The 25337-nt window shown below is 36.7% G+C and overlaps 1 protein-coding gene across 3 annotated transcripts in view; it reads right to left on the bottom strand.

The window, feature by feature from the left end:
- The window catches only part of LOC115214903 (1-phosphatidylinositol 3-phosphate 5-kinase), a 126738-nt gene extending 103541 nt beyond the window's left edge, over positions 1-23197 (bottom strand). For 2 of the 3 annotated variants that reach the window (XM_029783959.2, XM_029783960.2), the window contains exons 1-2: positions 23051-23197; positions 4957-5105 (exon numbers count right to left, since the gene is read on the bottom strand). In XM_029783959.2, the coding sequence (XP_029639819.1) occupies positions 4957-5074 (118 nt within the window). In that variant the 5' untranslated portion in view covers positions 5075-5105; positions 23051-23197. Of the gene's footprint in view, positions 1-4956; positions 5106-19940; positions 19985-23050 lie in introns of all 3 variants that reach the window. The other variant, XM_036505661.1, reaches the window with a different exon arrangement.
- Positions 23198-25337: the final 2140 nt, after the last annotated feature.

Here is a 25337-nt window from a genome sequence, read left to right as displayed (position 1 = left end):
CAAGGCTTCTGCACTAACTTGTCCTAGAAAATATGAATCTCATTTTTGTCCTCCTCTTTTATTCCAGTAAAGAATTGTCTAATTGTAGTATAGCAGCTTTAACCCTTTAACACGAGATTACTCTTTCAATGCTAATTTATTCACGTTGTTTTGAATTTATAATGCATTATCTTGTAGCCATGGGATTTTGATGAAGTGACTGTATATTTTTTAGACTAACATTGTAGGGTAGGTGTGAGAAGCTGGATCTGGCCAGTTTGAACGCAAAACAGGAAGAATATTTTGGCCAGATATGACCAGTTGAAATACTAAAGGGTTAAGATTTAATTTGTTCAGGAGTGACTAAAGGGTCATCAACTCTGGTCATACTATAGCATTGAGTAACCTGTCTATTGACACACTGAACACTCAGAGTGTTGATACAGGTACTGCCAGGTAACTTGTTTGTTGACATACCTTGATGACATCGCTGAAATAAATGATGCCAGGGAAAAATTAAGGTCTGAATATATGCTACAAAATCTTAGGTTGTTGCCAACAGAATTAGAACCACAATACAGTGACTGGAGATGACTGCTGATGATAGTAAAACATCTCCATAAAACTAAATAGCACTTTTAATGGAGACTAAAATGCCAACAAGTCAATGACTGGTCAATGATGTGGTTATTTGAATAGCTAGAAGTAGCAGCTAAATAGCCATCCCCTTGTCCCACAAAAGCCACTACTATTCTTTTATTCTTTTACTTGTTTCAGTCATTTGACTGTGGCCATGCTGGAGCACTGCTTTTAGTCAAGCAAATCGACCCCAGGACTTATTGCTTGTAAGCCTAGTACTTATTCTATTGGTCTCTTTTGCCGAACTGCTAATTTACGGGGGCATAAACACACCAGCATCGGTTGTCAAGCGATGTTTGGGGAGACAAACACAGGCACAAACATATACACACACACATACACATATATATATATATATATATATGACAGGCTTCTTTCAGTTTCCGTCTACCAAATCCACTCACAAGGCTTTGGTCAGCCCAAGGCTATAGTAGAAGACACTTGCCCAAGGTGCCACAGAGTGGTCTGAACCTGGAACCATGTGGTTGGTAAACAAGCTACTTACCACGTAGCCACTCCTACTATCTTTAAAAAAAATTTAAAAAACAAAAACACACTAGATTGTAGTCTCAGTTACATTTATGTCCGAAGAAATAATATGGTACAGTCACAGGCTGACAGGGATGAACAGGACTAAACACAACTAAAATATCTGATTTCTTAAAACAGTGCAGCCAACATACTACTTCTTGTTAGCACAATAACATACCAAATGTACTTCTTCAGCTGACATCGTTTTTTTTCTTTCTATTTTAGAGCCATGCTTAATGTCACTGAGAACAATAGGGTGAGCGACTGTTTTATCTCCTAACAAAAGCCAGTCTTAATTGAGTACTACAATTTTTCTTCTAGTCAATTAAAAACATATACAACATAGACATATATGGGTGCTTGTTGGCATGTATATAGGTGTGTATTGTGTGTGTTGGTGTGTAGGTGTCTGTTATTTAGGTGTGCTGTGGGTTACATGAGTAAGTATTAACATGTTGACTACACATTTGTGGTAAAGTTTAGAGTGTCTTCTATATACAGGTGTAGGAAATTATGTGTTAAATCAACACAAGGATTTCCCCAAATGGAAACTCTGGTTATGATCATAGAAGTGGTTGCACAGTTTTGAGTTTTCATTTTGTTTTTGGATTTTGTTTTTTTTGTAAGTGAAAAAATTATGTTGAAATTCATTGCAATTTAATAATGGGGAAATCATTGGGACAGTGGGTCTTGCATTATGGAATTTCCTCATTACAGCAAAGTTTTCAGGAATGAATATTATAGTTATGTGTTGGTACTCAAGTGGAAATCAGAGGTAATCCTCAGTTGGTGTAAAGCAAAGTAAGGATGGGCATCATCACTGTTGGTATCATTATTTAATGTTCATTTTTCATGCTGGCATGGGTTAGATGGATCGACAGAAGCTGGTAAGGCCAGAGGCAATACTAGGTTCCATAGTCTGTTTTGACTTGGTTTCTACAGCTGGCTGCCCTTCCTAATGCCTACCACTTTACAGAGTGTACTGCGTACTTTTTATGTGGTGCCATCACCAATGCTTTATGCATGGTACCAGCACCAACACTGATGCGCTTTATGCGGCACCTTAGTGCCAGTACCTACATATAATCCAAGATTATATTCACACATTCAAAACAAATTCACCAATGTGTGTGTGTTATATATATCATCATCATCACTTAATGTCCATTTTCCATGCTGGTATGGATTGGATGGTTTGACAGGATCTAGCAAGCTGCAGGACTGCACTGAGCTTCAATGTCTGTTTTGGCATGGTTTTTACAGCTGGATGGCCTTCCTAGAGCCAACAACTAGACAATGTATACTGGGTGTTTTTTTCGTGTATCCAGCACTAGTGAGGTCATCACATAATTTGCAAGACAGGAAAAAAGGAAAAAAGCCTCCCTTGACTAAGTGTATGTGTGTGTGGGGGGGGGAGAGTATCTGCGAAGGAGAAGTGTCTGTATGCTGGGTGTTGAGAGGATAAAGTATGATAAAGGAACAAGAAGAGAAGCCTGACTAAACCACATTATATGAGGGTTGGTGGGAGTAACTGAGAAGAAAATAAAGATGGTAGTGATGGGGTAGCAGAGCAAAGTCACAAGGTGCCAATATTTGTCTACCTTGTAACAATGTTACCATTTGCTAAGGAATCTTCAGCAAAATTTCACCCTGAGGCATAACAGGGTGGTTAAATTGTTAGAATCATGATCCTGAGATTGTGGTTGTGATTACTTGACTGGGTAACATGTCATGTTCTTGAGCAAAATACTTTATTTCACATTGCTCCAATCCATTCAGCTGGCAAAAAGTGGATAATCCTGTGATGGGCTGATGTTCCATCCACAGGGTGGGTGGGAATTATCATGTCATGGAAACTAGAAAACTGGCCCTATGAATCTATATACATCCCTAGTGATAGCATAAGATATATGTTTTTCTTTTTTCTTTCTTTTTTCTCTCACTCATACATATCCAAACACACATATATGTACACACATACACCAAAAATGTAGATTATGTTATATTTCTGCAGAAGACAACACATGTGATTGGTAGTTGTCCAAAAATGTCATCAAGGTACTACCTCCCTACATGGCACAACACTGTTGCAAAAACAATGTACAATGCCATTCAGTAAAAAAAAGAAACTGTCCTGGAATAAATACAGAGAATACACACACAAACATCAATACATTCCCATCAAAACATCTGTCAAGTGTAAACATAACAAGTCAAATGTTGTTTGAGACAAAAAAAGTATGTATAGTCATAGATGTCAGCTGTCCTCCTGATGTGAACATCTCTTTGGTTTTCAAAGAGAAAGAGAATAACTATGGACAACCGCTTCAAAACCTCCAGCTTTTATATCCAGATTATAAATTTGCATTAATACCAATTTATACCAATTTGGTTTTGTGAGTAGATTCCAAAGTGGCAATATGGGTAAGCTAGGGTTTTCAGAAAAAGAAACCAATCAACTGATTTGCACATTACAAATACAAACTATAAGTGAAATAGTAAAAATATGCAAGACTTTTCTCAAGTTTAAAATATGACATTGATTTTGTTATCTATATCCTAACGATGGAGCTTTGCATCTTTGTTAGAAACCAGCTCCTTCCACATGGGAGGAATTTAAATAATTATCATAAAAACAGAACACACACACAAGCATTATGTATTGGAATGCTATCATTATAAAAATTGTACATTTAAGTCATATCTTCAAAAAGTTAACATGCAGTTTCAAATACTATGGAAGATAGAAAATAATCTATTCTTTAATATATTTCAATTATGAATTTGTTAATATTTCTAAAATATTCAGGTTTTATGATTTTATAGAACATAAAAATTGAACTGCTAGTTTTTATAATGCTCGAATATATTTGAAATTTTTTAAGCAGTTTAAAAGTGTAAGAAAATTTAAATGTGAATGAAAGATTCAATTATTTTCTGTTTTCCATGATATTTGAAACTGCATGCAAACTTTTTGAAGATAGGAACTTTAGTGAAAGCAGCATTCCAATATATATTGTCTACATCTTTTGTGTGAAATATAATTGTCTTCCAGGTATTGTCACAGACAGTGGTTGAATTCTTTAAAAAAATATGGTTTTGTATCTACTATATAAATTCAAATAGACATAATTTTTAAATGGAAGATTTTAATAGCCTATTTAAATCTCTAACAATTCTTGCACAATATTCATGGTTCAACATACTCCAGGACTTTAAAACAGTTGCTCAGTATAACTGAGCAACATACCATGAAGCCAGCCAGAGAAAATGCCTCTTCAAAGATGATGACACAACAAAGCAATGAGCCAAAAAAGAGGCTGCAGCTTTGCATTCTCTGAGCAAGATGAGCTTTGTTATTATTATAAGTGTTTACTCATCATCTGATCCTTAGCAACTTTGACTTAACCATAGGTCAGTGTTGATTCATTCAGCTATCTCCTAGATGGTGATGCTCCTGTATAGGCATTATCAAAATCCATTGACTGAAATCAGTAAAAGAATATGTTATTCGAAGTTCTTTCTCAAAACATATTAACTCATATTCAGTGAAACTGATGTTCCCTTTCTGTATGATGAAAAGTTACAATAACAAAACTTAGTACCAGATTGTTAGAAAGTTATAAGAGCTGTAGGGTTGGCTTGAAGACGGAGAACTATACCTCCCTTTTTTCTAAATTATGAATATGTCTTCTTCAGATAAATTCCTAAGATTCTTTAGTAAAATTTATTGTTTACATTTTTGTCAACTAAAGAAAAGGACAGTGAGTATACCAAGTACAAATTATTAAGAATAATGAAACCAACCTTTGTTTCTTTTAAAGAACCAAGAAAAAAATCCAGTTGATGGCTTTACATCAGAGATTAGAGGACCAAATTCCGTGAATTCTGAAGGTGTATTTTCCCAGTGTTTTTTGTTTGCCATGTGCAAAATATGGCATCACTTTCTGTGGACCCTAGCAAATAAACAAATAGCAATTTCTTACATATTGTAAACATCCTCATAAAAATGAAAATAAGGATAGTGTTACATTGTATACTTTTTATTACGGCAGAAAATTTACAAACAATTATGGTTATTAATATTTGGTTTTTATATCAAATCTTTTCCCTTTTATATAGAATCTTATATGGCCTTCATATTTCTTAAATTATTCAATCACCAAGGGAGACTGCAATAATGAACAAACCAATGAATAACTCATGGTTTGGTCTATTATGATAAGTCTGAGAAATAAACTATGTTGTAGCAAGTAAAATGTTTAACCTTTTTCTTACCAATATTTGTTGAAATACACTGATATTGTTTCAATTAATTTTGAAAATTATGAAGAATTACGTTAAAAAAAAAAAATGACATTATTAAGCTGATGTCTGAATCATATATTAATATGAAATTTTGACAGAAAATTTTACTTTAGATCACTTCAAGACAAGAAATTTTTTATCATAAAACCAGAGGGGTCTTCTAGAAGTAAAATCACAGGAAAACTAAATGAAATGAATGTTGTTCAAAATCCCATGATAACAACCTGCCCAAAACTGCTGGTATTAAACTGTTCATATTAAATTAAAATCTTACCTGAAATCTTATTATAAGAGTAATAACACATTTCAGAGTTAAAAATTCCATAACACCATGTGAGAACCCTTTTCCCTTTGAGCTGTATTCTAAACACAAGCTTATAACAATACATGAATGAGAAAGCTAGAGAGCTTTCATGTAGTCACTTACCTGCAAGAAAATAACAGCCAAACACCTCTCTCATTATATCTTATTGCTTTAGAAGAAAAATGCATTGACTAATGTAGTAATAGATACTCTATGTCTTAAAAAGATAGTACAGTCATGGCTAGAATTTTGTCAATGGTCTGTTACATTAAACCAGGGGTGGGGAAACCCCAATGCACTAGCACATTTTATTGCATCCACAGGCTCATATACTCATATGTACAAAATCTAATAAATTTTTCAATTACACAATTTATACAATATTCATATGCCTATTTGCAACATAGGTCACATTTCCATTATGGCTAAAATGGTTAGACTTGAACAGAAATTATCTGGTAATTGCCATTTGAATGAAAATTTTGTTTACACTACAAAACACATATTGCTAGGTTTGTACCACCCCCTTGAGACCCAACAACACTCTAGCTGAAAAACATAGAATACCTCATAAACAATATAAATGTCTTAAATTCAGTGGCAGTGTTAATGAAGATGTTACATGTTAATTTAATGTGTTACATTTATCTTTATTAATGTATATCGAATTACAGATAGATATATACAAGATTTACACAGATAGAAGAGTATTTCTTTGGAAATTTTTGCCCACCCCACTAAAAAGTTTGCCCACCCCACTAAAAAGTTTGCCCACCCCTGCATTAAACTGACCAAGTAAACAACCACTAAATCAGAAAAAGTTGGTTATTTTTAATCTAACCCCCTCCAAGTTGTTTATAACTTTGAAGATGAAATGAAACAAGGTATTGAATCTATACCTGTAAGAAATATGATCACAAAGGTGTCAGCTGAATGATGGATGTGTTTGAAAATTACTAATTGGTGAACTAATGTACAAATGAAAGCGGGTAAGGAGGAAGTTCAATAAGGTAAGGTTAAATATGCAGATACCAAGATTCTGGTAAAAGAGGAACAAAACTTTATCTCAACAGAAAGATTAAGCATTATTATCACCAAGTGTTTAGTAATCAAGAGGAAGCCATTTGTTTCATAGATAACGTTCATGATATTGCTCATTTGTGATTGATGGAAAGTCTTAGATATGAAAGAAACATATTCTATAATGATGGAAGGTCAGCACTAGTTTCACGGCTCCAGAAGCAAATGATATCCATAAAATAATAAAGCCTCTTGAATGCAGTTAGAAGATGTTAATGATTTGTTGTTTGTTTATTAGATCCAGAGAACAAGAAGCTGACCCATTCTAATTGCAGAAGCTGACTACTGTTAGTAGATGGATATTTGATTTGACTTTGAAATAAAGTAACAGTCGTGTTGTTTCTAAACATTATTTCTGTTTCAAAATTTTATTCTAATATACCTTTTTAAATATATATAAATTATATTTATAACCAGTAATATTTCCCAGTGTCTACTGCAGCATCTAGGATATATATAGAGAGAGTAAACAATACTCTTAGTTTTCTGTCTGGAGATAAAAAGAAACAGATTTCAGAACCAAGTTTCGTAGCTTGTGACCTTCTCCTTGAAATTATGTTCCTCTATGCAAAACTTCAACATCTAGGTGCGGAATTGTGGTCTACTACTTAGAACATAGATACATGTATACATTCATTTTTAAGATATGTTATTAATATCTGAATGCATGAGGTGAAGAAGGGCTAGAGAGGTAACAGATCCTACAGTAACAGATAAATTCCTGGAGTAGAGATTAGATAATGGTACTATTAAAATATATAAAACATCAATTCAAGTGACTAGATCAGAAAGTAACATTGGGGTCTGTTAAGGTATAAATAACCTACTAAAAAAACTAAGGCACAAGTGAAAAAGAAAATAGCAGCTAACCTGAAGTCAGAAAAATAAGGAAAAGAAAACAGTATTTGACCCAAGTTATTCATTTTAAAAGAAATAAATTTAATATTTAATTCTGAAGTATTCCTTTTCAATGGTGCCAAAGATCCTGAATCTTATGCAAAATGAGAAAAGCTTTTAACTACTAGGTTAATGGCTATGTTAGCTGAGTTAGACATGTACTGGATATAAGGGACATCTGAGAAAAATATACCCCCACCAGAACAATTAAAAACTTCATGAGCCCTAAATGTGCAAAAGTTGTAATTAATAGTCAAAGTGACATCTCTATAATTAAATAGTAATAAATTGTGAACCATTTAAAGTCGATAGCCTGCAGCAGAGAAATTCAAGCAACGTAATACTTGACAAGAAGTCTTTATGAAAATAACAGATAACAATAACACATTCACAATCCTGTCCTTCATTCAGAGTTGCACTCACAACAATTATATCCCCATCCATTTCATTATCATAAAACAGCTATGACAGCCAGAAACTTGAAATTAGGTTTTCTCTAAAATAAAGTTAATAGTTTGACTTTTTTTTTTTAGCTAGATTTAATTGATTCTGGAATAATTAGTATGCAGTTACTTTTAATTATAAATAGCCTGTAGCTACATTATTGTCAAAACAAAGTTCTCAACCAAGAGAGATGCACTAAATAAACAAAACAGAAATACAATACCTAAACCCTGCAGATGTTAGAATCTAACCAGTTTCTGGTAACTTGAAATTTCCAAACAATACAGATTGAGCAGAATATAGTTTAGGTACAGGCATGGCTGTGTGGCTAAAAAGCTTGCTTTGAAGTCATATGGTTTTGGGTTCAGTCCCACTACGCAGCACCTTGGGCAAGTGCCTTCAACTATAAACTCAGGGTGATAAATGTCTTGTGAGTGTATTTGGTAGATGGAAACTGTGTGTAGGCTCCTCTGTGTGTGTGTGTGTGTGTATGTAAACACACAGCATTCAAGCTAAATTTGAAAGTTTGCATAAAAAGAAAACACAATATCCAAAACCAGAAGTATTTCAAAAAATATCAGCTAGATTGTGGCTGGGAGATAACAAACCACTCAAAGTAGCCACCCCCAGCTTCAGAATCTGGTGCATGCCTTCCTCACTGTATCCCTGGGTAGATCTTCAAACACCTCTTTGATGTTGCCCACCAGCTTGGCCTTGGTGTTTCAGGCAGAATGGTTGGTGCCTTTCTAAACTGTGCCCCACAGGTAATAATCCATGGGATTACAATTGGGGGAATTTAGGAGGCCAGAAATTGGGATCATAGAAATTCTTCCACAACCACTTCTGAATCTCTCTGGAGGTATGGCAAGGAGCCAAATCCTGCTGCTATGCATATGGCCTTCCACCAGCAACCCTCTCAAGTCAGGGTTTGATCACAGTTTCAACAGCTTCATATAGCCATCTAAAATTATATTAAAGCTCTGGTCAAAGATGTGGGACAGCTTGACATCACCATTACTGGAGGCCCATGCAAAGACCATCACAGTTTAAGGGAACTTGGTTTTCATGATACATGGTATATCACATGGATTGTAGACAAGCCACATGTTGTTTTGAGTGCTGTACAACTGGTCCTAGCAGTTCTTTTCATCTGAGAAGAACCAGACGATCCCTGGGCCAACAGGATGCTGTAGCTTGTTGAGGAGCTTCTTTACCTTCATCAAGCTGTTCTCCTTGGCCTTGACTGTCAGAATTTGACCCTTGTGTTTCTTGTACAAGTGGTAGCAAAGGTCCTCATTCATGGTGGCGACTCGAACACACACTTCTCTTGCCAAAGCCTGGGTTCCTTTGGTCTTCCATCACCTTGTCTTGCAGCTATTGGATGAATTCCAGCATGCAGTTTCAGTCAGAACACCAGTTGTGTCTCTTCCTGCAGGCAATGGCTTTGTTGTGTCCATTGCAACTATCACATCTTACAATCTTGACAGTGTTCACAGAACATTGAGTAGTTGTCATGATGTCGGCATTTTAATACCCAGCGAGTCATCATGACAGGTAACAGTACAGTCCAAATTCTACAATTGGCAGTTCATTCTTAAGAATGCTTAATAGGAACAATCAAACAACATCGGCTACCTCAGAGCTATTTAAACTACCTGAAGATACATTGAAAAGCTCATCATGTTTTTTCACTGAAAAATAGCTGTCATAGTATAGCAATGATTTTCTAGCATTTAGAATGAGGTTGATGTCAGTTTCAGAGATGGCTGCATAGTTTTTGCTCAACTCAGAAGATATCAAACTGGATAAACTTGTGGCTATGCTTGTTCATGATGTTGTGAAACCACCTAACAATCTCACTATTACAAACCCATTGTTTAAGATCACTGGCCATCCTGATTCTAATGTTGATGATGTCAAGTATATGCTCACTGATCCTGTCTATTTCACTCTTCATAGAGTTGATGAGTCTGCAATTAGGGTTTCCAATGAAGTTATCCTTGTAATCTTTCAGTAGGAGTTAAAGTTTATGCATACTACACCTATGTTTCTAGGCATTTAGCCTCATTATTAAACAAACTGTTGGTACTACGGCTGTTTTTTTTTTCATAAGTGTGCACGAAGTTGCTTATTAAGAGTGAGACGTAAGTTTATCAATCTAATTGATATGCATTTTTTGTAATTATAATCATTATTGCATGAAAGAGCAATGCATGCCATCAAAGTGACACTGGAGTACAAATATACAAAGCCCAATATACCCATCATGACTATCCATCTGATAAGGGTACACTGAGCACATGCATCACAGCCATATGTGTGTGATATAGTGATCTCATATCAAGATAAACTGTGCATGACTTTGCAGGTGGGGGTCTAGTTAGATTTTTCTTCAGGTCGAGTAGCCCATCCCACTGAAAAGGTCCCTGAATAAGGGTTGTTTAAGGATGTTGAATGAAACGCCCACGTTTTCAAAGGTGAATTATTCAAACCCCAAAGAATTCCTTTCAACACATGACTATGATGCTCCCCCCACTACTTCTGCTTGCAATCAGAGATGCACACAACATCGACCATTAAGGGACATGCTCAACTGGTTAAGATTAAGCAACTGACAAGCAAATCTGTGGCACTGGGCAGAATATTTGTTGTAGCACAGCTTTTATACCAAGACAAGACATGTACATGATAGCACTTCCAATCAGTTAACATGAGAAGCCATGGGAGCCACTGTCTAGTATTGCATCAGGGCGTATTATTATTATTATTATTATTATTATTATTATTATTATAACCTCCACCTTAGCGAAGGTGGAGGTATTGTTTTTCAGTCATATTTGTTTGTTTGTTTGTCTGTGAACAAGATATCTCAAGAACCACTGGATGCATTCAGATGAAACTTTCAGGGATGCTTGGCTTCATGACTAGCACAAACTAATTAGAATTTGGGATCAATCTGGTACTGGACACAGCTTCTGGATTATTTTTCTGTTAATTTACTTAATTTTTGAGAGCGGTTCGGTTCATTTTTAGTATTCTCGTTTGTGAGAGCGGGTGAGTTTATTTTAGATATTCTCATTTTAAAACTCATCTCCAGCTAATCGTTGAGAGGACATTGGTGTTGCCTTGGCAGAGGTTTGCACTCTCTGGGTGCTTTTGTTATTATTATTATTTATTATTATTATTAAATACAATAAACACACACACACATACATACATACATATATATATATATTTATATTACACACGCACACACCATGTAAGAATCCATAAGTCAGAAAAAATATGCACTCGTATATTAGTCAATAGTATATTAATCAAAGTGTACAGTATTTATAATCATTATGGCCATCTTACAATCAGTTTCACACTAGGGCTTCAATGGAGCAATGGAGTTATGTATGGATGTATGTAAAGACACACACACACACACACACACATCTCTCTCTGTATATAAAACACACACACACACATATATTATATATATATTTATATATATATATATATATATATATATATATATATATATATATATATATATATATATGTATATATATATATATATATATATATATATATATGTGTGTGTGTGTGTGAGAAGTTCACTTCACAACCGCATGGTTGTAGAGTGAACCTCTGATCTTCACAACTATATCTGCACTTATACACTGCTGAAAACTAAATCCTCACACAAAAAAAAGGAATAAATAAAAATAATAATAAAATAGATGTAAAAAGTAGGTAAGAGAAATATTGAAAGAAAAGAATTTAAAAAATGGTAAAGAAAAGCTTTGGAAACAATTAATTTAAACAACAGAAATACATGTGTGAAAAGTAATCCTATGACAACATAAAAATTGAAACGACACAAGATATAAAGAGAATATTTAAGTGTAGCATGTGGTGAACCTATGAATAGATATCGTCATAAATAGATTGTTGATTGTGGTTGACTCCTCTGCCTATTAAATATACACTAAGAGGGTAAGGTACTGGAATTATAGGAGTCATATGAGCTGAGTGGTGATTAAGATAATTAATTAGTTCAAATCTTTCAACAGACATTGACACTTCTTTTAAGCAAGGTCCCAAAGGTCACTGAAAATAGGCTGCAATCATAATAGAGAGTGGTACAAGGTGAAATAAGTTTGGGGGATTTTGGATAGAGCCCGTCTTTGAATAGAATAATGCAGTGGTTGTCAGAGAGAAACTCTAGCTGTGGAATACTCTGCTCCATAGAATTTAAATTCATAACCCAGATTTGTAGGAACCACTAAATAAAATTTTAGCATTGAAAAATGAATATGAAAAATAGCAAGAAAAGCAATTCATATGAGTTTAGTATTTTATTCAGTTTATTTAATCAATGTCACATGCTTGTATAGAGCTTTCACTATCAAATTAATTGGAACATTTATATAAATAAAGTAATTAAGTGTCTACTATAAGACTTCTGCACTGTAATATTTCAGTTTGAAACACATGATCTGAAATCAAGCCAATTGCCAAGCCATCCTGTAATTATTAATAGATATGGTTCTATGTTGAATATGGCTTTATTCATGTCAACCATGGCAGCGTGGCTGAGAAGTTTCCTTTGAAACTACATGGTTTGGGGCCAAGTCCTATCCTGCAGCACCATAAATGTTTTCTAAAGCCCCAAGCAGACCAACACCTTGTGAGTGAAACTTAGCAAATGGAAACTGTAGGATTACCAGTGAACAGATAGATGGATGGATAGAAAAAGGAGGGAAAGAGAGAGAGAGAGATTTGCATATGTGAGTGTGTGTGTGTGTGTAATGTTGATAAATAGCAGCTTGTCAGTATCTGAGTGAAATAGTGATGATGTTTACATTCCTTACTGCTGCCAAAGACCTGTGTAAAGCAATCCTTTTCTTGAAGAACAGGTAAGGCTTAATGACACAAAAAAGACATAAGGCCCTGTAAAATCCTGCCACAAATAAATCTCTGTCCAACTCATACTAGCATGGGAAAATGGTTGTTAAATAAATTAACAAGTGAATGTGTTTGTATGTGTGTGTGTGCATATCTATTAACAGGTTCACTTTACTTCTCGTATTATTTAAAGTTTTGTGGGTGTGGAAACATGACTCAGTGACTTTGACATCAGAATCATTATGAATGCTAGGATGTCACTTCTATTTCATAATGATCCATACAGGGTAAAAAGAAGGGTGACTCGCTATTTAACATATCCATAGGTTATATGACAGGGCCAAGGTCACTGACCTCACAGGGCTCTTCATCCTTGATACTCTAAGAAAATATACACACCCACACAATTTGGCCCAATACAGAGTAGACATATGAGTAACTATGCCATGGATAAGTTTAAGAAGAACCTTATTAGCTTCTTCAAAGAGTTCAGCTTATCCATAAATGTCACCACCAACTTAACAAAAGTTGAATTCCTGGATTCTAACCTACACTTCAAAGCAAGCAAGTACTTGCTACTCCAACAATGAGAAAATTGTTAATAAATATTCTAACCACCCACCATCTGTAATTAGTAACAGGTATCAGAAGAATCTCCAGCTTAACATCAGACTGAGAATTTTTCAACAGGGCAGTACTCTATTACAATACGGTTTTAGCAAGAAATGGCTTTACTGATAAGTTAATATACATGGAGTGTTACCTACCATATCCACGCACAAAAGAAGAATGGTTATCTGGCATAATCCTCTATTCAACCTAGATGCTTCTACTGAGTTAAGCAAAAGCTTCCTGATCTTAGGCAACATTTTCATAAAAGTGATAGATACCATAAGCCTTTTAATTCCCATAACATTAAAGTCAGTTATTCATGCTTAGAAAATATCACTTCCAACATCACATGCTATAACAGAAGCAAACGCACAACCACACAATCTTCATCCTACACTCCCAATTGCTGAAATCCTACCAACTGTCTAACAGGAGGATCCTACGTCTTGAAAGCTGTGGTCTATACAACCACCCTAACACCATCCAATGGTATTTATAAGCCACTATACAGGCTTGACAGTCAAGAACTACAAAGGGAGACATCCACTGCATGTGTACCCCTGCAGATATAGGGACACAGAAAACCTCATTTCCTTATCCTGCTTTATCTGGAGATCCTATGACTGCAGCAACATCTCGGCCAACATCAAATGGCATATAATTGACAGTCCCACCTTATTTACTTGGAGTTCACAATTGCCAACTCTGCCTCCAAGGAAGGTTTACATACTCCAACAGCTTGCAGTATGCATTAATAGAATGTACTTCTAATGTATATTAAGCTATTGACTTGGATCTTGATATATCACCCTAAACTGGGTTTATACTATGCTTGTTGAGCATACAGAGATTACCACACCCATTCCTGCAAATCAATGATCCAGCAGACATACCACCCACATCTGTACCAATCATCAAAAGCATGGATGACATAATGGCATTCACCCATTGTTGCTAAGTTATCACTACATCTACATGACCATAACTGATCATCAGACATTAAACATTCTTGATAACACAGAAGCTATTCCTTAGCATCTCATATTTCAAGAGCTGACATCAATGACACTCCAGAGAACATGCACTGACGACAAAACGACATTAATATCCCACTTGATTCAACACATGGAGTGCTAAATCTGTTATGCTAAGGAATTCTGGGCCAGGAATGCAGAGGATTTCCAAAGACTAGAAATAAATGAAACACAATTGTTCCATTTGATGTAAAATTTGTGTTTATGAATAATGGAGAGAAAAATTGGACACAAGAGGAATGGAATGTAGTAGAAGAAAGGAGAGTGTGCTGGTGTGAGTATGTGGTGTGTACAGAGGATAACAGCTGCATGAAGAAGTGCTACATGCTCAAGTGGAACCTGTAGAAAAGGGACACTAAGGAAGAACTTATGATAAAATGATGAAGACTGATTTGAAGAACTTGCATTTCACAAGGTAAGGGAGGAGATAAACAACTGTGTCAACTGGTGACACATTGTGGGATAAGACCATTCCACCTATGCAAGAAATACAAGGCAAATGTTAAAATTGGTATTCATGATGACTGGGAGGAATAGCTAACACCTCCACTCTCAAGTCTACATCTGCTGCCTAACCAACCTCTTTGTCACTCTCTCCATCACTCATTTTACATTCATTCATCTCTCCATTACTCACTTCCTCTTCCATTCACTATACTATGCAGGAGGTGAAAATAAGGATGGCAATGGATTTCTCCTGTCCACTCCTCTCATCCACCAAGTATACTGTGTACACTGCATAATGAAGGATGATACCAGATCTACCCATATTTCAATCTCTTTCCTTCCAGACTATCATCCTTCTCAGTTTATCTCCTCCTCGCAATACAAGGCCTGTGTATAAGATATTATATCAAACTTGCTTGTACCTGACACTCTCTACCATCAGCCTTCCAAATGGATAATGGTACGCTTGCACTTAGTGATTCAGAGAAGAAAGATGCACGGAAGTGTCACCATGAAAGGTTACTAAACATGGAAAATGAATGGGAGAAGGAGTGTTTACCAAATATTGAACCAATTGAGGGACCAGTCATCAGAGTTGATAGCAGCATAATAGATAAGGCAATTAAGGACATGAAGACAGGGAAAGCCCCTGGGCCACCAGGAATCACTGCCAAAATGATTAAAATTTCCAGTGGCATGGGATACAGCTTAGTCACCCATATAGTTAATCAGGTTATTCCAGAAGGCACCATCCCCAACGACTGATGTAATATCATTATAGTTAGCTGCTACATGGGTAAAGGTGGTGTCTTAGATAAAAACAACTACAGAGGTATTAAACTGCTAGACCAAGTCATGAAAATTTCTGAGAGGGTTATAGCTCAATTGATTAAAAATAGAATTAAACTAGATGAGATGCAGTTTGGTTTTGTACCTGGGAAGAGCACCACAGATGCCATCTTCCTTGTGAGACAGCTGCAGGAAAAGTATTTGGCCAAAAGTAAGGCACTGTACTTAGCTTCATTGACCTGGAGAAAGCTTTCGACAGAGTTCCCCGCACTGTTATATGGTGGTCTCTAAGGAAGTTAGGAGTAGAGGTGTGGCTTCTCAGAGCTGTCCAAACCATGTACAGTGGTGCTGTCAGTAAGGTGAGAGTTGGCCATGAATACAATGATGAATTCAACGTTCAAGCAGGGTTCACCAGGGCTCAGTTCTCAGCCCACTCTCATTCATTATAGTCCTCCAGGCCATAACAGAAGAATTCAAGACTGGGTACCCATGGGAACTATTATATGATGATGACCTTACTCTTATCACAGAATCTTTAGCAGAATTGGAGAAGAAATTCCAGGTATGGAAACAAAGGGCCTTAAAGTTAACCTAGCTAAGACAAAAGTGATTGTTAGTAAGAAAGTAGATGAAACTCTCTTTCCATATGGTAAATAGCCTTGTTCAATATGTAGGATAGGAGTTGGAAGAAATTCCATTTGCTGCACCCAGTGTAAACTAGGGACTCATAAGAGGTGCAGTGGAATCACAGGTAGATTTACAGATAAAGTCGTCTTTGAATATGGCAGATGTGCAGGGAGAATAAGCACTAAAAGCAGACGGGACTTAGATTCTCTCAAATGCCTTTGAGGATTCAAGGTTGTAGATAGTTTCAGTTACCTAGGTAACCAAATTAGCAATGGCAGAGGATGCTCCAAAAGTATTGTCTCTAGAATAAGAATTGGGTGGAGAAAGTTCAGAAAGCTATTATATTTGTTGGCAACAGAAGTACTTTCTCTCAGAGTGAAAGGCGGACTATATGATGCTTATGTGTGAATGGCTATACTCTATGGCAGTGAAATGTGGGCTCTGAATGCAGAAGACATGTGTAGACTGGAGAGAAATAAAGGTAGTATGCTCAGTTGGATGTACAGCATCAATGCACATGTATGGTAAAGTGCAAATGTATTGAGAGAAAAGTTGGGCATAAGAGAAATCAAATGTAGCATGCAAGAGAGAAGACTATTCTGGTTTGAACATGTGATGCATATGAATGAAGACAGCTGCATAAAGAAGTACCAATCACTGAAAGTGGATGGTACTCATGGAGGTGGGAGACCCAGGAAGACAGGGGATGAAGTGGTAAGGACCAATCTCAGGAAGTTGGGCCTCACGCAGGAAATGACAATGAACCGAGATGTCTGGCAATATGTTCTTGAGAAGACCCATCCACGTCAATGAAACTGAGTTCTTGAAGTGCTGTGTCCCATCCACACTTAACAAGACAACTTCTCACACACTCTAACCACAACAAACCAAACTACGTCTCTACATCTCTTCTTTTCTTCACATATCTGCTTCATGTACTTTGTTTACCTTCCACACCCCAATCCTGTCCTCTTGGCCCTGTGCCACTGTATCATTGTTCTCCGCTTACCCCCATCCTGTGTATTCTACCCACATGTCCTGTTTCACTCTATTATTGCTATCTGCTAGCCTCTGACCTGTGTATTCTACCCACATGTAACTCCATACAATATGCCTAGCTCTCAATCCCCAATCCTGTTCCTCTGTATCATTGCTATCTGGTAGCCTCACCCAACTCTATACATATCCAGGTCTTTCACCACTTACTTGCATTCTTTAATCACATTCCCTTCACAATAATCCTGCCACTCATATTATGGCATTTGAACCTCAAGGGTATGCACTGGCACTTGCCCCCATCTATCTCTTTCTTTCTTCACTCAACCATTCCATTTATATTCTGATCCTTGTTCCTTGTGAGTATGCCCAGCATTTTACCACCATCTCTATCCTGCTAACTCCCACTCTCTCTCTCCTTCTCCTGCACTTCCCTCAGGTTGGGTAACTGTGTATTTCCTTTGTAGTAGCACACTTGTTTCTTTCTTCATTCCTGATTTTTCTCTCTCTGGCCAGGTAACCTTGTACTTCCTCTACAGCAAGACACCTGTATCTGTCTCACTATAACCTTTTCCTCATCCAACACAAGATCACCTCCTCCAATGCCTCCTCCCTACTTGCAACTTTTTTTTCCTTGTCTTGCAAGTACTTGGTGACCCTGTCAGTGCAGGTGCCACTTAAAAGCACCTAGTCCACACTGTAAAGTGGTTGGTGTTCGGTAGAGCATCCAGCTGTAAAAACCTTCCCAAAACTGACCTTGCCTGTGCTTGTGCCATGAAAAAGCACTAAGTCCACTCTGCTGAGTAGTTGGTGTTAGGAAGGACATCTGGCTGTAAAAATCCTGCCAAAACAATCAGAAGTCTGATGCAGGCTTCAGCCTGACCAGCTTTTGTGAAACCATCACACCCATGCTAACATGGAAGGTGGACATTAAACAATAATGATGATGGTGATGTTGATTTATACTATAAGAAAGGATACACACACAAATACGAGGCATATGACATAGGGGTTAGGGTGTTGCACTCATAATCATAATGGTTTTGATTTCCGAGACTGATGGTTTGTTGTGATCTTGAGCAAAACACTTCATTTGACATTACTCCTGCCTACTCAGCAGAAAACGTGAAACCTTGCAATGGATGGGCATTCTGTTCTGGGTGAAATGTTGTGATCTTGGTTACTTATATGCCAAGGAAACCAGATAACTGTGGCCATATGAGTTTTAGGAGTCAAGACAGTATTTACTTTAATTTACATGGTTTCATATCTTTTTATAATTAAGATCTAAACTGTTAATATATGAATGCGAAAGAGAAAGTAGAATAAGCGTAAACCTACTTTGGGACCACCCTATATATACATATATACACACAGATAGTATATATATGTATGTGTGTGTGTGTACAATACATATAGTTCAATGATGAGAATCAAATATTCTCTGTATAGAATACACTTAGTAGTGCTCAAGTTTAAACCGCTTGAGTTTTATGTACAGTACATATATATGGTGTATATATACATACACACACACACACTTACAATATGTGTGTGTGTGTGTGTATGCATGCAAACACACACACACAGATAACAAAACATTACAAACTCAGTTCAGGTAACAAGCCTGCTAACAAATATCACTAGCCATTTCAAATAGCTCAGATGACTTAGTCTATGTGTTACAAAAATATATGCATTTTATGAAAGTAAGCTAATTATAAAAAAAGTTTCAAGCTCAGAAAATCTTATGACAACATTGGATGGAAAACAATACCAATGATAAATGTCCTCTCTCTCTCTCTCTCATTTTTTAAAAATAGAATAAACTTAAGCAGCTGTCAGTTTTTGACAAGCAGAAATTTCAAGTGACAATTTTAGAAAATCTGTGAATGGATTAAGGAGATAGTAATCAAAGCTATTAGTCAACAGGAGGAAGAAGATAGCACACATATATGCTTATGTCATCATTTAGCCTCAAGTTAAAATCTGATCAAGAAGACCTGTGACCAAAGCCAGTCCAGCTGTGACCATCCAGTTTATTCTAATATCAGGGGCAATGTATCCTTCTTTACTGAAGACAAGACAGAGTGAAACAAAAGGCAGTTGTTTGCTACTTCTAGTAGGTCAACAAACTGAGCAGCAAAATAAAAGTTTGACTTGTCAGTTCAGCTCTACATAGAACTATTGGTAATCAATGAATGTTACTGAAATATTCTGAATGACCAAACATCAATGATTAGCTGGAAGTTTGTTGAAGAAAGGTTAAAGATAAATGCATTGTTAGGCATTTGTACATGGTAGATACTCACATATGCCATATAGTGTGATGAAAATTTTGATTAACTGAGACTAACCTTACAAGTAGTAGACAAATGCTCCCTCTACTGTTATTCATAATCTAAAATCAACAGCAAAAATTCCAATATTATCAGCTAACCCAAATATTTGAAAAATAAAGATGATGCATCCAGTAGTGGTATTCGACTGTACAACTGGTGACAGCAATAGAAATGTTTCAGTCTTCTTAGATCTCCTCAGCAATGTACATTCAGCACAGCTGACAAAATTTAGAGATCATGGGTAGGAGTCGCTTTTTCGCATTCACATGAACTCCTTACCTATGCACTTCAGGCAATCCCCTACCATCCCATTTATATTCACATCTTCATACCTTAAGAGTATGACCTGGCACATCATCACTATCTCTCTGTCTCTTCCTTGCTCTCTCTCTCTCTGACTGGAGTAATCATATACCATCTCTACAGCAAGATACTTGTTTCTGTCCCTCTAATCACCTGGCACAAAGTTACCTCCTTCAACACCATCTCCTCTCCAAAGGATCTTTGTTTTGTAAGTTGCTTGGAGACCTCAATCATGCTGTTGCCATATAAAAAGCATCTAGTCCACTTTGCAAAGTGATTGGTGTTTGGAACGGCATCCATCCATAAAAATCATACCAAAGCAGACCTTGCCAGTACTGGTGCCATGTAAAAAGCATCCAGTCCACTCTGTAAAGTGGTTGGCATTAAGAGGGGCATCCAGACATAAAGACCATGCCAAAGCTGACCTTGGTGGTAGTGGCTCCATGTAAAAAGAACCCAATTCACTCTGTAAAAACCCTGCCAAAACAGACAGAGGAGCTTGGTGCAGTCCTCTGGCTTGCCAGCTCCTGTCAACCTGTCCAACTCATGCTAGCAAGGAAGAAAGACATTAAATGATGATGGTATAAGTACAGGGATGGTTTTGTGGAATGAAGTTTGCTTCCCAACCACATGGGTACATGTTTTGTTCCACTGCATGGCACCTTGAGCAAATGTTTCCAACTATAGCCCTAGGCCAATTAAGGCCTTGTGAGTAAATTTGAAAACCTTTGTTAACTCAGGTTATCTTAGCAGTTAGTTAGCAAATCTCCCTCTAGAAGTATCAAAATTGTAGATACAACAATGTAAATATAACATGTATACACAGCTAGCAGAAGTCACCTTTGAATTATTTTAGCTTACACTAATTTCCCTGGGCAGAATATACTTCGTTGAGGTGATCAAAACAGATTCACTGCTTACACTAGTTTTAAAGACTTGGTTCACTCCGAATAGTATTGTCATCTTTTCCCAATAATTTGGATTAAACAAGGCTGGGTGATCTCCCCTATTTTTGTTTATTTTTTAAAAAATTTTAACAACCACCCACCTTATGAAAGAGTGTCTAATTGTAAGGATAATCTATGTTAATAGACGATTTTACAAGTTTACTATTATACGTATATAAGAGAAACTATTGTACGTGACTTACGTACGCAGAACGCTCCTCTGAGGTATTTCTTTAAGTTCAATTGTCATTTTTGCTTGTGTTACATAGAATATCAAAATATTGGCGAGCGTTGAATTTTGCTGAGAATACCATCAATAACAAGTCTGAGAAACAGCTGTGTATATGGTAATCGTTTCAGATAATAAAGAGTAGAGAAATATTCAATATTCCCCCACCACCACCACCACCACCGAAGAAAGTTGACAAATTTCCAGTTGTTGATGTTTTAGTCTCAAGTCAAACCTGACGGAGCAGATCTATGAACAAGAGTAACCATCTCGTCGTTTTAGGGGCTTCACTACGAGTCATTCTTTTGAATATACCCCTTATTCGAAAGAAAAACAAGCAAAATCTTGAAAATTACACTAAAATATTTATTTTAGTGCTCCAGGTCGAATCTGATCGAGCAAAAATATTATCAAAGGCGTTCTGGCCATGACCATCATCTTGTCTTGTTTAGACGTAGTCACTTTGGACAGTAAAAAGTGATTTGCCTGTTATTTCTTATTTTGGTTAGTAGTAAGTATCCTCATAGGCTCGTAAAAATCTTGTGTGATCGTATTTCTGAGAAAGGCGGATGACGACGGCAAGGGTGGAATGCCATTGAAAGAAGTTTCATTTTAATTATCAAACTTAAGGAAAACAAAATACGATCAAATATCGAGACACAGTAAATAGGAAACTATAGCGAGAAGGTATCCGTCGATACAATCGTAACTGAACTTATAATTGATTAAATAAAGAGAGAAAAAAACCCACCAAATAACGGAAGACAGTCATAACACACACACACACGCGCACACACACACGCACAGTGTCACACATTTAACCACGCGACAGTGGGTGGACACCAATGTATGTGTATACAATTTGAATGTGAGCAAGAGTAAATATATACATACATTTACACGGGTACGTGAATGTATATAAATGTATAAACATTTACGTTTACATATATATGTGTGTGTGAGGATATCTAATCAATAATGATGTTATTATAAGACTTACGAAGAGTTAAAATAATCATCCAGGTAGAAAATAGCTTTAACACCATACTACTCTCTCTTTTTCTCTGTATATATATATATATAAAATATCTCTCTCTTTCTCTTGTTTCTCAGTCCCTTTCTCTTGTTTTCTTTGCCAGCTATCTTCTTTCTATTCCTCTTTCAAAATACTTATAAAATGCCTCGCCATCCACCCAACTGTAGATATTAGTTCTCCGTGTGACATAATGCAACAAAGTGTTCCCCGGTGAGCTCTGATGGTTAAGCACCCAATTGCACTCGGAATATCTCATGCAGGGTTCCAAGCAATCACAATCGTGAAACGGACGTAAGAACTAATTACTAGAAATTTGTGTTTATCCTAATAATAACAATAATAATAATTATATATATATATATATATATATATATATAACAAATATATAACAAGCATTTGTAGGTTTGCAGTAACAAGACACACATTCTTCCTGTAAATATATAAATACGGTGAATGAGAAGAAAACAATTTTTTCCCTAAAAAACAAATATTTTTCTTGAAGAGCAAAAATATGCAAAACAATTGGAATTTGATAACATTTCAATAGCAAACAACGACAAAGACGAAAATATATGCATTTAAAAGAATGTGTTTAGGCATGTATACTTACGAATGAGTAGCTGGATGTTTTACATGATACAGAATGATCACGGTTGAGGAAAGAGAAAGCAAAAATGCAGAAATTGTTAATTAAACAATCGAATGATTCTCGTCCAACTCACAAAATACCGTCTGTTAATAACGTACAGAGCTAGCATTGTTTCAGCTTTTACATCCGGCAGAAAACAATACCAAAATAATTCACTGTTTGTAATTATAATTTTTTTTTCATTTGTCATAGTTTTTAATAAAGAAGTTATTGTGAAAGAAAAAAACTAATAATAAAAGAATATAATATATATATGTGCAGTCAGAGATTTTGGCTTTTAATACGAAAACTTTACACTTGAGTGATATACGTACTTCCGTTTCGGTTTCGTTCGAACAAAACCGGATAATAACACGTTCTCTGCATACAAATAGACACACACATAGAGTGTGTCTGTATGTAGATCAGATAAGGAGTGGGTACAATGAGTAATATTTACTACATTTTTCATTGAGAAAAATGTTTACAAATGTTCACTGCCTTACAAAAACTACATCAGTACAATGAAGGAGAAAAGAGGGAGTAAGATCATTTTAGTTGTTGCTCTTCCAAAGGCACGATGAGTGTGTGTATGTGTGTGGTGTTTGTGTGTGTGTGTGTGTGTGTGGTGTGTGAGTGGGGGAGACAGCATTTTAAAGACATGGATTTTTAAAATTCTTGTTTTAAAAAGGCTTTCCTTCAATGTTTTGCAATGCATGATTTAAAAAAAGGGGAAATCCCGACAAGGAGGTGGGTGGAATTCCAAGTTAATTTGAACAGTTGTTCTGAAAGTCCACTTTTCCAGTTTCCAGTAGGGTTAGTGGGGCACAATGAGTAATTTACTGCATTTTTTACTTTAAAAAATTTTTTCTTTTTTGCAAATATTCACTACCTTACAAAAGCTATATCAGCTAAGCAAATGACCTTCTCTAAATGCATTAAAAACACTATAACACATGCAGGGCTGGCCCTAGGGTTACTGACGCAGCGTGTACAAGGTGACGGTCGTGGAAATTTCCTTGTCTTTGTCTCGTCCTACTTGGCGCCTCGGGTGATTGCCCGAGTTGCCAGAATCTTGAGCCGGCCCTGATCGTAGGCAGAACACTTTCAAAAAAATATATTTTAGCATACAAAAGAGAAATTTACATGGGACAAAATGAGTAAGACATGATAAGGTAAATTTATCACTTCAATTCTCTAGAATTACATTTGAAAAAAGACTTATACGGATCGGTATCTTTCTTAAGACACCAGAAAGGCCAGGAATGCAGCAAAAATTTAAAATATCAAGGGCAAATGAAAGAGCATCAGGGGAAAATGGCACATGATATAAAATTAACGAAACTCGATTGATATAACTTTTTCATGATCAGCCGGAGAGGCTCTCTTCCTGATATATTTACATACCAACATGGACTAATTCCAACAGGGAGATGGATAAACTCTGTTACAGTGGAGAGCTGGGGTTGTCAGATCCTGTTACAATTGAGGATAGACGGAGGCAGAGAGTATGGGACAATCTGCGTTCAAGTGTCACTTTCAACTCTCTCCTTGATCAATCCGATCAATTTTCAAGGTGTCGCCGACTTTCTGCCAGTCCAAAATTCTCGGGGGACTGGATTAATACCCAGCCTGTGGTCAACATCGGAAATCTACTCAGTCTAGATGAGCTCCGTATCTCCATCGCACTCAGGGTGGGAGCTGACGTTTGTAGGGAACTGAGATGTCGCTGTGATAGGCCCCTTGATACCGCAGGCCTTCACGGTTTGTCTTGCCGCCTAAATGCTGGTCTTTTCGCCCTTCACACTGAGTTAAACCGAATCATTAAACGAACCTTGGCTCGGATTAATATTACCTCAGTTCTGGAGCCGGTAGGATTATACAGAAGTGATAGAAAGAAACCAGATGGTCATACCCTCTGTCTCTGGGTTAGAGGTAAGTGTCACATCTGGGACGTCACAGCCTGTGACTCTTTTGCTCCTTCTCACATCCTGGATGCTACGGTAAATGGAATGGTCACAGTTTCCGTAGCCGAACGGAACAAAAACCTGAAGTATTGGAACCTGGCAGAGAAATATCTCTTCCAGCCTGTGGCGCTTGAGACGTCTGGAGGGACTGGGCCACTAACCGCAAAGTTCTCATCGTTGGCAGCTTGCCTCACCGAGGTGTCAGGGGATGCCCGTAAGATGCTTGGCTTTTCCAACACCTTAGCCTCGCAATCACTTATGGTAATGCTGCGAGTGTGCTGGCTTACTTCAGTAGGTTCCGT

This window comes from Octopus sinensis, linkage group LG8, assembly GCF_006345805.1.
Source record: "Octopus sinensis linkage group LG8, ASM634580v1, whole genome shotgun sequence".
Taxonomy (NCBI): domain Eukaryota; kingdom Metazoa; phylum Mollusca; class Cephalopoda; order Octopoda; family Octopodidae; genus Octopus; species Octopus sinensis.
The sequence above is the reverse complement of the archived record's forward strand: the minus strand, read 5'-3'. Positions and strand labels throughout refer to the sequence as shown.